Source organism: Salmo salar, chromosome 05 (genome assembly GCF_965601325.2).
Source record: "Salmo salar chromosome 05, fSalSal1, whole genome shotgun sequence".
NCBI classification, from domain to species: domain Eukaryota; kingdom Metazoa; phylum Chordata; class Actinopteri; order Salmoniformes; family Salmonidae; genus Salmo; species Salmo salar.
In genome coordinates, this window is record NC_138295.1 from 36,744,827 (window position 1) to 36,758,480 (window position 13,654).

The 13,654-nt window shown below is 43.3% G+C and overlaps 1 protein-coding gene across 1 annotated transcript in view; it reads right to left on the reverse strand.

Moving 5' to 3' along the window:
• Positions 1-13,654, reverse strand: part of drp2 (dystrophin related protein 2) — a 99,563-nt gene that overhangs the window by 6,108 nt on the left and 79,801 nt on the right. Inside the window, exons 20-21 of the mRNA XM_082974920.1 lie at positions 10,921-10,986; positions 8,164-8,313 (exon numbers count right to left, since the gene is read on the reverse strand). Of these exons, the coding sequence (XP_082831046.1) occupies positions 8,164-8,313; positions 10,921-10,986 (216 nt within the window). The remainder of the gene's footprint in view (positions 1-8,163; positions 8,314-10,920; positions 10,987-13,654) is intronic.

The following is a 13,654-nucleotide window of genomic DNA, read 5'->3' on the forward strand; positions in this document are numbered from 1 at the left end:
GTGTGCACGCGTGTGTGTGTGTTGGCCAAAAGGTCAGGGACATGCAGAAAATACAAAAAGATAATAATTCAGATGAATCAGATGAAGGTTGCCTCTGATGTCAAATTAAGTGGATGGGAAAAGGCAATATTCTATCTAATTTTGGCTCTGTTTACAAACTACTTAATATAGTACACATCAGAATTTGGTTGTAATTCAGAGAGGTTAGAACAAGTATCTAGATCCTCGATGAGGCTGTGCTGGGATCCAAATCTAGCCTCTTGATATTATATATATTTAATAGCTAACATTTCAATGGCCATAAAACATAGATGTGCGGATAATGGACAACCTTGTTTTACTCCTCTTGACAGTTTTAGACCATCTAAGAAGTAGCCATTATTTACTATTTTAGACATAGGGTTACTATTACATAACTTTAACCCATTGAGATTACAAGAGATTCTCCAAAATGTTATGTATACATTCCAGTCGTACTTCATCAAAAGCCTTTTCAAAGTCAGCTATGAATACCAGGCCAGGTTTTCTATTGTTTCCAGTATTTGTCTTATATTATCTCCAATGTATCATCCATGTTAAAAAACTGCCTGATTAGGATGAATAATATCCGACAATAACTTTTTAATTCTATGCGCCTTGAATTTTGCCTTTAATGGACTGGATCTTTATATTTACCACTTGGGTCCTGTTTCAGTAATAATGAATTAAGAAACCTTTTGTTGAGTATCTGATCATTTACCATTTTTTATGTGAGTGGTTAAAACATGCTAATAACGGTCCTCTGAGTACATCAAAAAATGTTTGGTATGCCATCCAGCCCTGGAGTTTTCCTGGACTTAATAATTGCATCAAAAAGTTCCTCCTCTGTAATTTGGCCTTCACATTAGTCTTTCTGTACAGCTGTTAATTTGATCTTGTTAATAGAAAAAAAATCCATAAAATCCATAACTTTGGAGATGGAGGAGACTGAAATGAAAACATATGCTTAAAGTACTCCGCTTCCACTTTCAAAATATCGTTTGGTTAATCATGGGTGACTCCATCATTTGTAACAAGTTTCAGTAAATCATTTTTGGTAGCATTTCTATGTTGAAGATTCAAAAATAATTTGGTGCATTTCTCTCCATATTCCATCCAGTTCACATTATTTTTCTAATAAATTACACTTGCTCTTTCTTGAATAATTTCCTCCATTTCTTTTTGTTTTTCCTTTAACGTATTCTGTGCCTCTATGGTAAAGTTTTATTGCTATTTATCTGTACTGTTAATCCTTCTATTTCCTTTGTTAATATGGACTATTTTGACCTAAATTGCTTTTGTTTCAGAGATGAGTATTGAATTGCATGGCCTCTAAAGGCACATTTAAAAGTATCCCATACAATAAGGGGATCTGCTTTACCTATGTTATGTCGGAAAAAGTCTGTTATAGATTCTTCTGTCCTAGTTAAAAACAAGTTATCATTCAATAGGCTTTGATAAAATTTGCAATATCCTCGCACACGTGGAAATTCTGTAAGAGTAATGTACATGCCAATTATTTGATGGTCCAACCACATTCTGTCCCCTAGCCCTTTTTAAACTTTTGGTGCCAGCGAGAATTACATAAGAAAGTAGTCAAGACGACCAGCTTGATTGAGCCTCCACCATGTATATCCCACTAGGGCAGGATATTAAACCTCCATGTATATCCCACTAGGGCAGGATATTAAACCTCCATGTATATCCCACTAGGGCAGGATATTAAACCTCCATGTATATCCCACTAGGTCAGGATATTAAACCTCCATGTATATCCCACTAGGTCAGGATATTAAACCCCCATGTATATCCCACTAGGGCAGGATATTAAATTTCCATGTATATCCCACTTGGGCAGGATATTAAACCTCCATGTATATCCCACTAGGGCAGGATATTAAACCTCCATGTATATCCCACTAGGGCAGGATATTTAAGCCTCCATATATCCACTAGTTCCAATATATCCATGACATTTGTGTTTTCCTTAAGTGCATAAGGGTGATAGTTTGTAATGTGATTTCCTTTACAGTCCATTGAGGTATTTAAAACCGTATTATAGTCTCCCTCCATCATAGTCTTTTATTGCTTGTAGGTTTTATAAATTATTATATATATTTTCAAAGAAGCGTGGATCATCCTTATTTGGACCGTATAGATTAATGAGCAAAATCTGTTTATGGGTCATTAACATATTTAAAATCATCCATCTACCTTGCGGATCTGTTTGGACAATTTGCATATTCAGATCAAAATTAATATCATCACCCCTTTTGAGTTGCTCATGGGAGAAATTATTAGCGCTTCTCAGTCCTTTTTCCTCACAACTTTATCTAGAATTGTTTAATGATTTTCCTGGAAATAATAGATATTATATTCCTTCTCTTTTAGCCAGGTAAATATTGATTGTCTTTTCTTACTATCTGCTAAGCCATTACAATTATAACGGGCTAAACTTATTTCACCAATTACCATAACGAAATACAAGTTTCAATAATATTTATCATAACATATGTTTGTAACTTACCATTAAAAAGTACCATGATGGTTGAGTGTCCATATAGCTGTACCATGATATTTGGATTGCTGCTAAGTAAACCTCCAATTGTTCTCCACTATTCCACCTGCTAAAATCTCCCCCCATCGCAAGTAGGGTTGTCGTCCCAGTGACCGGCTGACCACCCCCATGCCCCCGGATTCCAGGGTCCCCGAGAGACCGGGACCCATTCTTAAAAACGATCGAACAGTGCCACCCACAGAACAGAAGCAGACTAACCGACAAAATAATTTCCAACGCCCTCACCTCAATTGTATTATATACAGTTACAATGCATTTGGAAAGTATTCAGACCCCTTGACTTTTTCCACATTTTGTTATGTTACAGCCTTATTCTATAATTGATTAAATCGTTTTTTTCCCCTCATCAATCTACACAAGTACCCCATAATGACAAAGCAAAAACAGGTTTTTAGAAACGTAAAAAAACGGAAATATCACGTTTACATAAGTATTACTCAGTACTTTGTTGAAGCACTTTGGCAGTGATTACAGCCTCGAGTCTTCTTGGGTATGACACTACAAGCTTGGCACACCTGTATTTGGGGAGTTTCTCCCATTCTTCTCTGCAGATCTTCTCAAGCTCTGTCAGTTTGGATGGGGAGTGTCGTTGCACAGTTTTTTCAGGTCTCTCCAGAGATGTTTAAGTCCAGGCTCAGGCTTGGCCACTCAAGGACATTCAGAGACTTGTCCCAAAGCCACTCCATGTTGTCTTGGCTGTGTGCTTAGGGTCGTTGTCCTGTCTGAGGTCCTGAGCGCTCTGGAGCAGGTTTTCATTAAGGATCTCTCTGTACTTCGCTCCTTTTATCTTTCCCTCAATCCTGACTAGTCTTCCAGTCCCTGCCACTGAAAAACATCCCCACAGCATGATGCTGCCACCACCATGCTTCACCGTAGAGATGGTCCCATGTTTCCTCCAGCTGTGACGCTTGGCATTCAGGCCAAAGAGTTCAATCTTGGTTTCATCAGACCAGAGAATCTTGTTTTTCATGGTCTGAGAGTCCTTTAGGTGCCTTTTGGCAAACTCCAAGCAGGCTGTCATGTGCCATTTACTGAGGAGTGGATTCCGTCTGGCCACTACCACAAAGGCCTGATTGGTGGTGTCTTGCAGTTGTCCTTCTGGAAGGTTCTCCCATTTCCACAGAGCAACTTTGGAGCTCTGTCAGAGTGAACATCGGGTTCTTGGTCACCTCCCTGACCAACACCCTTCTCTCCTGATTGCTCAGTTTGGCCGGGCGGACAGATCTAGGAAGAGTCTTGGTGGTTCCAAACTAAATGTAAATGTAAGAATGATGGAGGCCACTGTGTTTTTGGGGACCTTCAATGTTGCACTACCCTTCCCAAGATCTGTGCCTCGACACAATCCGGTCTCGGGGCTCTACGGACAATTCCTTCGACCTCATGGCTTGGTTTTTGCTCTGACATAGATTGTCAACTGTGGGACCTTATATAGACAGGTGTGTGCCTTTCCAAATCATGTCCAATCAATTGAATTTACCACAGGTGGACTCCAATCAAGTTGTAGAAACATCTCAAGGCTGATCAACGGAAACAAGATGCATCTTAGCTCAATTTCGAGTCTCCTAGCAAAGGGTCTGAATCCTTATGTAAATAAGATATCTGTTTTATATTTGTAATACATTTGCAAAATGTTCTAAAAACCTATTTTTGCTTCGTCATTATGAGGTACTGTGTGTAGAATGATGAGGATCTGTTTTTATTTAATCCATTTTAGAATAAGGCTGTAACGTTTCAAAATGTGGAAAAAGTCAAGAATACTTTCTGAATGCACTGAATTTAAAATATACATATAAAAAATGATGTGTATTTTAATTTCCACAAATAACTAATAATATGGTTAATAATGTAGGCAGTTCATGCGAAGAATTGTTACCTATAACCAGGATTGCCATTACAGAAATTACATTTTTGGCATGTAATTATTGTGATTCATCCTATATTGTCCCTAACATCATTACCCCATAGCAACAGATGTGGGATATATATATATATATACACACACACACACACACACACACACACACACACACACACACACACACACACACACACACACACACACACACACACACACACACACACACACACACACACACACACACACACACACACACACACACACACACACACACACACACACACACTCCCCATCCTTCCCCCACAAACAACCGCAAGCTCAGATGTTCAACAGTTGTTCCATCCCAGAGCCCAAGTCAAGAAAGGACTTGATGTGCGAATGCATGAGAAGGCATGCAAAATTGAGATTTGATAAACCAATGTCAAGTCCTAGCTGATGGAGCTCAGATACAGCCCCTTCCCCTGAAACACACACATGCTGGTCCCCCGTTTTGACCATTTTCTCAAGCATCTCTGCACAGTCAGACCTTTGATTATTTTGTGCCACCAGGGACACAATATGTTGCCCCCTCTCTGATTGTCTGAGTGTGACCCACCTCCCCATGGGTTACTGCAGCCAGTGCAGCCAGCACCGCCATATCCTGGGTGGTGGCACCGCACCTGGAATCCCCACCGGCTAGGTACAAGTTTGCAAGGTTCTCATAAGCAGCTTTGAGAAATTCCTTGTACAGTTGAAGTCGGAAGTTTACATACACCTTAGCCAAATACATTTAAGCTCAGTTTTTCATATAATCCTAGTACAAATTCCCTGTTTTAGTTCAGTTAGGATCAGCACTTTATTTTAAGAATGTGACATTTCAGAATAATAGTAGAGAGAATTAATTATTTCAGCTTTTATTTCTTTCATCACATTCCCAGTGGGTCAGAAGTTTACATACACTCAATTAGTATTTGGCAGCATTGCCTTTATATTGTTTAACTTGGGTCAAATGTTTCGGGTAGCCTTCCACAAGCTTCCCACAATAAGTTGGGTGAATTGTCCTCCTGACAGAGCTGGTGCAACTGAGTCAGGTGTGTAGGCCTCCTTACTCACACACGCTTTTTCAGTTCTGCCCACAAAATTTCTATAGGATTGAGGTCAGGGCTTTGTGATGGCCACTCCAAAAACCTTGACTTTGTTGTCCTTAAGCCATTGTGCCACAACTTTGGAAGTATGCTTGGGGTTATTGTCCATTTGGAAGACCCATTTGCAACCAAACTTTAACTTCCTGACTGATGTCTTGAGATGTTGCTTCAATATATCCACATCATTTTCATACCTCATGATGCCATCTATTTTGTGAAGTGCACCAGTCCCTCCTGCAGAAAAGCACCCCCACAACATGATGCTGCCACCCCCATGCTTCATGGTTGGGATGGTGTTCTTCGGCTTGCAAGCCTCCAAACATAACGATGGTCTTTATATATTTTTGTTTCATCAGACCAGAGGACATCTCTCCAAAAAGTACGATCTTTGTCCCCATGTGCAGTTGCAAACCATAGTCTGGCTTTTTTATGGCTGTTTTGGAGCAGTGGCTTCTTCCATGTGAGCGGCCTTTCAGGTTATGTCGATATAGGACTCGTTTGACTGTGGATATAGATACTTTTGTAGCTGTTTCCTCCAGCATCTTCACAAGGTCCTTTGCTGTTGTTCTGGGATCGACTTGCACTTTTCGCATCAAAGTACGTTCATCTCTAGGAGACAGAACGCGTCTCCTTCCTGAGCAGTATGACGGCTGCGTGGTCCCATGGTGTTTATACTTGCGTACTATTGTTTGTACAGATGAATGTGGTACCTTCAGGCGTTTGGAAATTGCTCCCAAGGATGAACCAGACTTGTGGAGGTCTACAATTTATTTTCTGAGGTCTTGGCTGATTTCGTTTGATTTTCCCATTATGTCAAGCCAAGAGGCACAGAGTTTGAAGGTAGGCCTTGAAATACATCCACAGGTACCAATTGACTCAAATTATGTAAATTAGCCTATCAGAAGCTTCTAAAGCCATGACATCATTTTCTGGAATTTTCCAAGCTGTTTAAAGGCACAGTCAACTTAGTGTATGTAAACTTCTGACCCACTGGAATTGTGATACATTGAATTGTAAGTGTAATAATCTGTCTGTAAACAATTGTTGGAAAAATGACTTGTGTCATGCACAAAGTAGATGTCCTAACCAACTTGCCAAAACTATAGTTTGTTAACAAGAAATTTGTGGAGTGGTTGAAAAATGAGTTTTAATGACTCCAACCTAAGTGTATGTAAACTTCCGACTTCAACTGTACATCATGCTCACCCATCCGGGGGCTTTGGCTTTGTAAGACCAACCCTGCCAGGCAGGCTCAGAACCTTGAGGGGGAGGTGCTGCTCTAGTGGGTCTCTAACCGCGTTTATCTTTCTGTTTTGGCTGCATTTAGGCTACTTACAGTAAGCCTATAAAGGAGATAAGGACTTCTCCTTAGTGTATGGTTCTCTCAGGTGGGTGTTTAGAGCATAGTGTTGGGGACCGTTCTATCATGATAGGACAATAAATAAATGTACTATATTTACAATTTAATTTAAAATGTATATCCCATATCTGCACAAACTTGAAAGCTCTCTGTGCTTCTACACCTGCATTGCTTGCTGTTTGGGGTTTTAGGCTGTGTTTCTGTACAGCACTTTGAGATATCAGCTGATGTAAGAAGGGCTATATAAATACATTTGATTTGATTTGATTTGTTACACCTCCTGCTCGCAGACACTCATGGACTCTGGGATTTGCAACCATTTTCCTTTTTCACTCACTTAACTCCACACTTTTCCAAAACACACAACCCACCTTATACCCGTACATACCCACATTATACCCGTACATACCCACATACTGTGCCTTCTATGTCCTCTGTTTGCAGTGTTTTTATCCCTACCATGTTGAGTCCTACCTAATTTCAGTCTTTTGAGTACTTTTGTGTTCCAGTTCCATGTATTTGAAGATATATTAATTCAATAATTATTCTTTCTTCTAATGCTGTCTTATCTATTTATAAATACTATAAATAGAAAGTCGAATACTAATTGTTTTACAACATTCCCTATCTTGAACGGTATAGTGTGTTTTTAGTTGATTTCTTTATCAATTGAATTTTATTGTTTTCTCTATGGGAACTTTGTATTATCTAGAATAGCCATGGAATAGTCTTGGTGTCTTGGAACAATTGGTTATCAATGTACAGTTTATTGACTATGAGAGCTACACGTTTCCTTTTTAATCTATTGGTTACAAAACTTTGCGCCATTCTGCAAATTCCTTTGGAAACTGATCATTCATGCCTATTTTCGTGCCAGCGAGTCTTTTACTCCGGTTTTTAACCATTATTTTATCTTAAAGAATGCATATTTTGCAACGATTGATCACTCATATGTCTGTTCTCTCTGTCCGAAAGAGTGTACACGTTCGAGTTTGATTTTGTCTACAGTATCTCCTGGGATCTGTAGGTTATAGGTCCTAAAGGTTCTAAGACCAAAAGGTTACATGTCCTAAAGGTTCTACGACCAAAAGGTTATAGGTCCTAAAGGTTCTCGCCAGCGGCCAGGCCGACCAAAGGTTATAGGACTGAAATGAGGCCGAAAGGTTCCAGTTCTAAAGATTATAAGACCAAACGGTTCTAAAACCTAAAGGTTATGTTTTCTCACCGGTTCTCATTCTCCAGGCGGGCCAGCGTTCTCTGCAGCTCATTCTTGTCCTGACAGTCCAGGTGGATCAGCAGCATCTGCTGTCCGCTGGGGGAGTCCTGGTCCAGGGCGCCGGGGCTGGAGTGACGCAGGAGGTACTGATCTTCATCCCTGAGTCCCCCACATAACACAGCAAAGGAGACACTCAGCACACTGAGCCGCAGCACAGCCACAGACAAGACGACACAGGACAGGACAGGAAAAGCACAGAGCAGCACCGAGCCATTGACACACTGGTACAGAGCAGACAGACAGCACAGCCACACAGCAGCAAAGGCAGCAAAGCAGTAGCAAAGTGCCACAGACACATGGGTATAGAAGAGCAGTACTGACACATGGACAGCAACAGACACACAGACAGCACGCACCAGGCACACGGACAGCACCAGACACACGGACAGCACCAGACACACTGACAGCACCAGACACACTGACAGCACCAGACACACTGACAGCACCAGACACAATGACAGCACCAGACACACGGACAGCACCAGACACACGGACAGCACCAGACACAATGACAGCACCAGGCACACGGACAGCACCAGACACACTGACAGCACCAGACACACTGACAGCACCAGACACACTGACAGCACCAGACACACTGACAGCACCAGACACAATGACAGCACCAGACACACGGACAGCACCAGACACACGGACAGCACCAGACACAATGACAGCACCAGACACAATGACAGCACCAGACACACTGACAGCACCAGACACAATGACAGCACCAGACACAATGACAGCACCAGACACACTGACAGCACCAGACACACGGACAGCACCAGACACAATGACAGCACCAGACACACTGACAGCACCAGACACACTGACAGCACCGGACACACTGACAGCACCAGACACAATGACAGCACCAGACACAATGACAGCACCAGACACACTGACGCACCAGACACACTGACAGCACCAGACACACTGACAGCACCGGACACACTGACAGCACCAGACACAATGACAGCAATAGACACACTGACAGCAATAGACACACTGACAGCACCAGACACAATGACAGCAACAGACACACTGACTGCAACAGACACACGGACAGCAACAGACACACCGGCAGGATAGACGCACATCAGCACAAGCACACCGGCAGTCTTAAGAAATTCAAGACAGTCTTAAGAAATTCAAGACAGTCTTTAAGAAATTCAAGACAGTCTTTAAGAAATTCAAGACAGTCTTTAAGAAATTCAAGACAGTCTTTAAGAAATTCAAGACAGTCTTTAAGAAATTCTATGAAAAAAGTAGTGGCATAGACAAAGGCATGCAGCAATAAAAGACAGCAACGAAGCCAGACATACAGCAGTAACAAGCTAACAGAGTGACATAAGAAAGAGGGGACTCAGCAGCAGAGACAGAGTCGTTGCCCTATTGATAAGAACAAAGCACCCAAAACACTTGCAACACACACACATAGCTGCGGTGGCAAAGAGAATAGTCTTCCAACAGCACAGAGACACACAGAGCCAAGAAGTCGCAGGCAGCAGCACACTGAGCAACTATACAAACAGTCATATTAAACTAGCAGCCTCACACACCATGCCATTACCCTCTCTATTTAGCAAATACACATGCGCACACACACACACACACACACACACACACACACACACACACACACACACACACACACACACACACACAGAGAGAGAAACACGCACACACACACACAGACACACACACATACACACACAGACAGGAACATACCCACACATATTCACAGAAATGAATACACACACTGACTTGAATAAAGACACACAGATGAATACACACACACGTAAATACAAACATTCTCTCGCTCCTTCTATAGACACGAAAACACACACAGTAAACCCTTTGATCAAGGCCATTACCTTGGTTGGAAAATGCATTTTTTTACAGCAGTAAGTAAGTGCGCATCATGAAAACACACACACACACACACACACGTTTCACCCCCAAAACCCCCTCTCTCTCTCTCTCTCTCTCTCTCTCTCTCTCTCTCTCTCTCTCTCTCTCTCTCTCTCTCTCTCTCTCTCTCTCTCTCTCTCTCTCTCTCTCTCTCTCTCTCTCTCTCTCTCTCTCTCTCTCTCTCTCTCTCTCTCTCTCTCTCTCTCTCTCTCTCTCTCTCTCAGCCAAAGCCTTTGATCAGGGCCAACACCTCAGCGACCAGGCCCTTTCATGAATTTAGTTGGTTTACAGCATTCCTTAGTGAGGGGTTCACCTGATTGACTCAACCATTCATTTCAAAGCTACCTCTCTCCCCCCTTCTTCCCCCACCCTCCAGTTTTTGTTTCAGCCAGCCTCTGGCTCTTAACATCATGTTCTGTGGTATTTCAATGGGCCTCCCTACATTCTCCTCTTCCTCTGGTCTCCTGTGCAGCAGCCCTTTCTATTTGTTCCCACTGCCACAGTCTTTAATCACAAAGACTTTTATATGATGAAGGGGGAGTATGCATTGCTATGGGTCATTTTCATTAACTTACTGATTTCTTTATGTGATTGCCCAGCCTCCCCTGAATGCGTGTGCACACACTCAGGGGCATACACACAGGTACACACATGCCGACACACCCCCTCACACACATACACACACACACTCATTCATAAACACACACACACACACACTACATATTTCAGAGCAAGGCCTCGGCTGTAATGAAAGGGTTCAGTGTGTGGGGGAGGTGGCAGTGTACTCACAGACTCTCATCAGGCGACAGACTATCCGTGAAGAAGGAGCAATTCTGGTTCTCCATCTCCGCCAACCTGGACCACAGGAAAACACACACACACATACACACAGAGAGAGAGATCTTTTGAAAGAGGAGAGGTTTTCCCTTCCAAGAAGAGCTATTCAGTACAGAGCTGTAGTGCGGTATTTCAGCACCATGAACAGCTACCACACTGCTCTTCTCTTTCTACCCTGTTACAATGGGGTTGAGACGATTGGCAGTTCAGCACCATGGATAGGGACTGTAACTTTTCAGCACCGTGGACAGCTCCCGCACTGACCTTCTCCTTCTACCCTGTTGCAATGTGGTTGACGACTAGCAGTGCAGCACCATGCATAGAGGCTAACTTTTTCAGCACTATGGACAGCTCCCACACTGCTACAAACCGTTATCTCCTCCTCCCGTTTTACCAGGCAGCTAAATAGGGAGAAGTTTGCTTTTAGCGCACTTCACTCTCTCAGCAGTGGGAATGGCCTTCGGAGGGAGCTGCCAGGAGGGCTGTGTTGGAACCATCAGACACGTACAGACTCCACCAGAGATACTAATGAAATGTGCTAAGTGCCTCATGCTACTTCAGCTCCCCAAACACACACACACACACACACACACACACACACACATACACACAAACCACCACCACCAAAACTAATCTACTAATGGACGGCTGGAGGGACAGGAAAGAAGGATGAGAATGGAGTGACGCTTGTCAGAGGGATCCATATTGCATCCTTATGCCCCTCCCACCAAGAAAGAGAGAGTACAGGACATCCACTCTCACTGTGGCCAGACCTGGCCTCTATGGCTGACAGCCCTTTATTCGATCAGTCAGGTCCTTCATTCATAGGACCAGAAGGCAGGGTAGAGAGGAGAGTGACCCGCACCCCAGCTAGGGACTACGGCAGGGGGGGATGGAGAAGGTCACTAACCCCCAAGGGGACTGGAGGGTGGAAAAGGGGGCATGGTGGGGTGCATGGTTGTAAATGTGTGTGTGTGTGTGTGTGTGTGTGTGTGTGTGTGTGTGTGTGTGTGTGTGTGTGTGTGTGTGTGTGTGTGTGTGTGTGTGTGTGTGTGTGTGTGTGTTGTGAGTGTGAAACTGTGAGAATGAGACTGTGTGTACATACGTGCGCATGTGTGTATTCCGTGTGAGAGCCGTAGACTTGGCCCCTGTCCTCAGGACAGTCATGAAGATGAGGGAATTTGTGAGTGAGTCAAGTCCTATAAGAGTTCTATGTGGAGCGTTCTCTCTCGCTCCCTCCCTCGCTTCCCCCGGCCATCTCTCTCCCTCCACTTGCCTCTCCCTCAACCCCTCCCTCTCTCCATCCCTCTCTCAGAACTGGAGTCTGTACTGATGATGAAAGGAGAGCTATCCACTGGCACCTCGGTGCATGTGTGTGGGGCACGCCAGAAAATCTGTCCCTTAAGAGACAACCAAAACATCAAATACCCACAATCCTCCTCTGGGACACAATATTATTAACCTGGAATAACATGAACACCCCCTCATTTGACTGAATGGACAGACAAACACTCTTGTATGAGGACAGCCTCCGGGACCTTTAATATAGCTGTATGGCAGCAGGTCTGACAGTTCTGATATTAATGAGATTTTTCATTACTTTGTGACGGGACAATGATGGGGGGGGGGGGGGGGGTAAATATATATAGTCCCTCATTTGATGTGTTTTTGAAGAGTGAGGGGGAGAGAGAACTAGAGAGAGTATGAGAGAGAGAGAGAAAGAGAAAGAGAGAGAGAGACAACTTTAATGATTCTAATTGTCAGAAGACTAATACAGTGTTCGGAAAGTATTCAGACCCCTTGACTTTTTCCACATTTTGTTACATTACAGCCTTATTCTAAAATGTATTAAAACGTTTTTATCCCTCATCAATCTACACACAATACCCCATAGTGGAGCGGCAGGTAGCCTAGTGGTTAGAGCATTGGGCCAGTAACCGGAAGGTTGCTAGATCGAATCCCCGAGCTGACAAGGCAAAAGTCTGTCGTTCTGCCCCTGAACAACCCACTGTTCGGAGGCCATCATTGTTAATAAGAATTTGTTCTTAACTGACTTGCCTGGTTATATAATGACAAAGCAAAAACAGGTTTTTCGAAATTTTTGCAAATGAATTACGAAACACCCCCCTGAAATATCACATTTACATAAGTATTCAGACCCTTTACTCAGTACTTTGTTGAAGCACCTTTGGCAGTGATTACAGCCTTGAGTCTTCTTGGGTATGATGCTACAAGCTTGACACACCTGTATTTGGGGAGTTTCTCCCATTCTTCTCTACAGATTCTCTCAAGCTCTGTCAGGTTGGATGGGGAGCGTCGCTACACAGCTACTTTCAGATTTCTCCAGAGATGTTCGATTGGGTTCAAACCCGGGCTCTGGCAGGGCCACTCAAGGACATTCAGAGACTTGTCCTGAAGCTACTACTGCGTTGTCTTGGCTGTGTGCTTAGGGTCGTTATCCTGTGGGAAGGTGAACCTTCACTCCAGTCTGAGGTTCTGAGCGCTCTGGAGCAGGTTTTCATCAAGGATCTCTCTGTACTTTGCTCCGTTCATCTTTCCCTCGATCCTGACTAGTCTCCCAGTCCCTGCCGCTGAAAAACATCCCACAGCATGATGCTGCCACCACCATGCTTCACTGTAGGGATGGTGCCAGGTTTCCTCCAGACGTGACACTTGGCATTCAGGC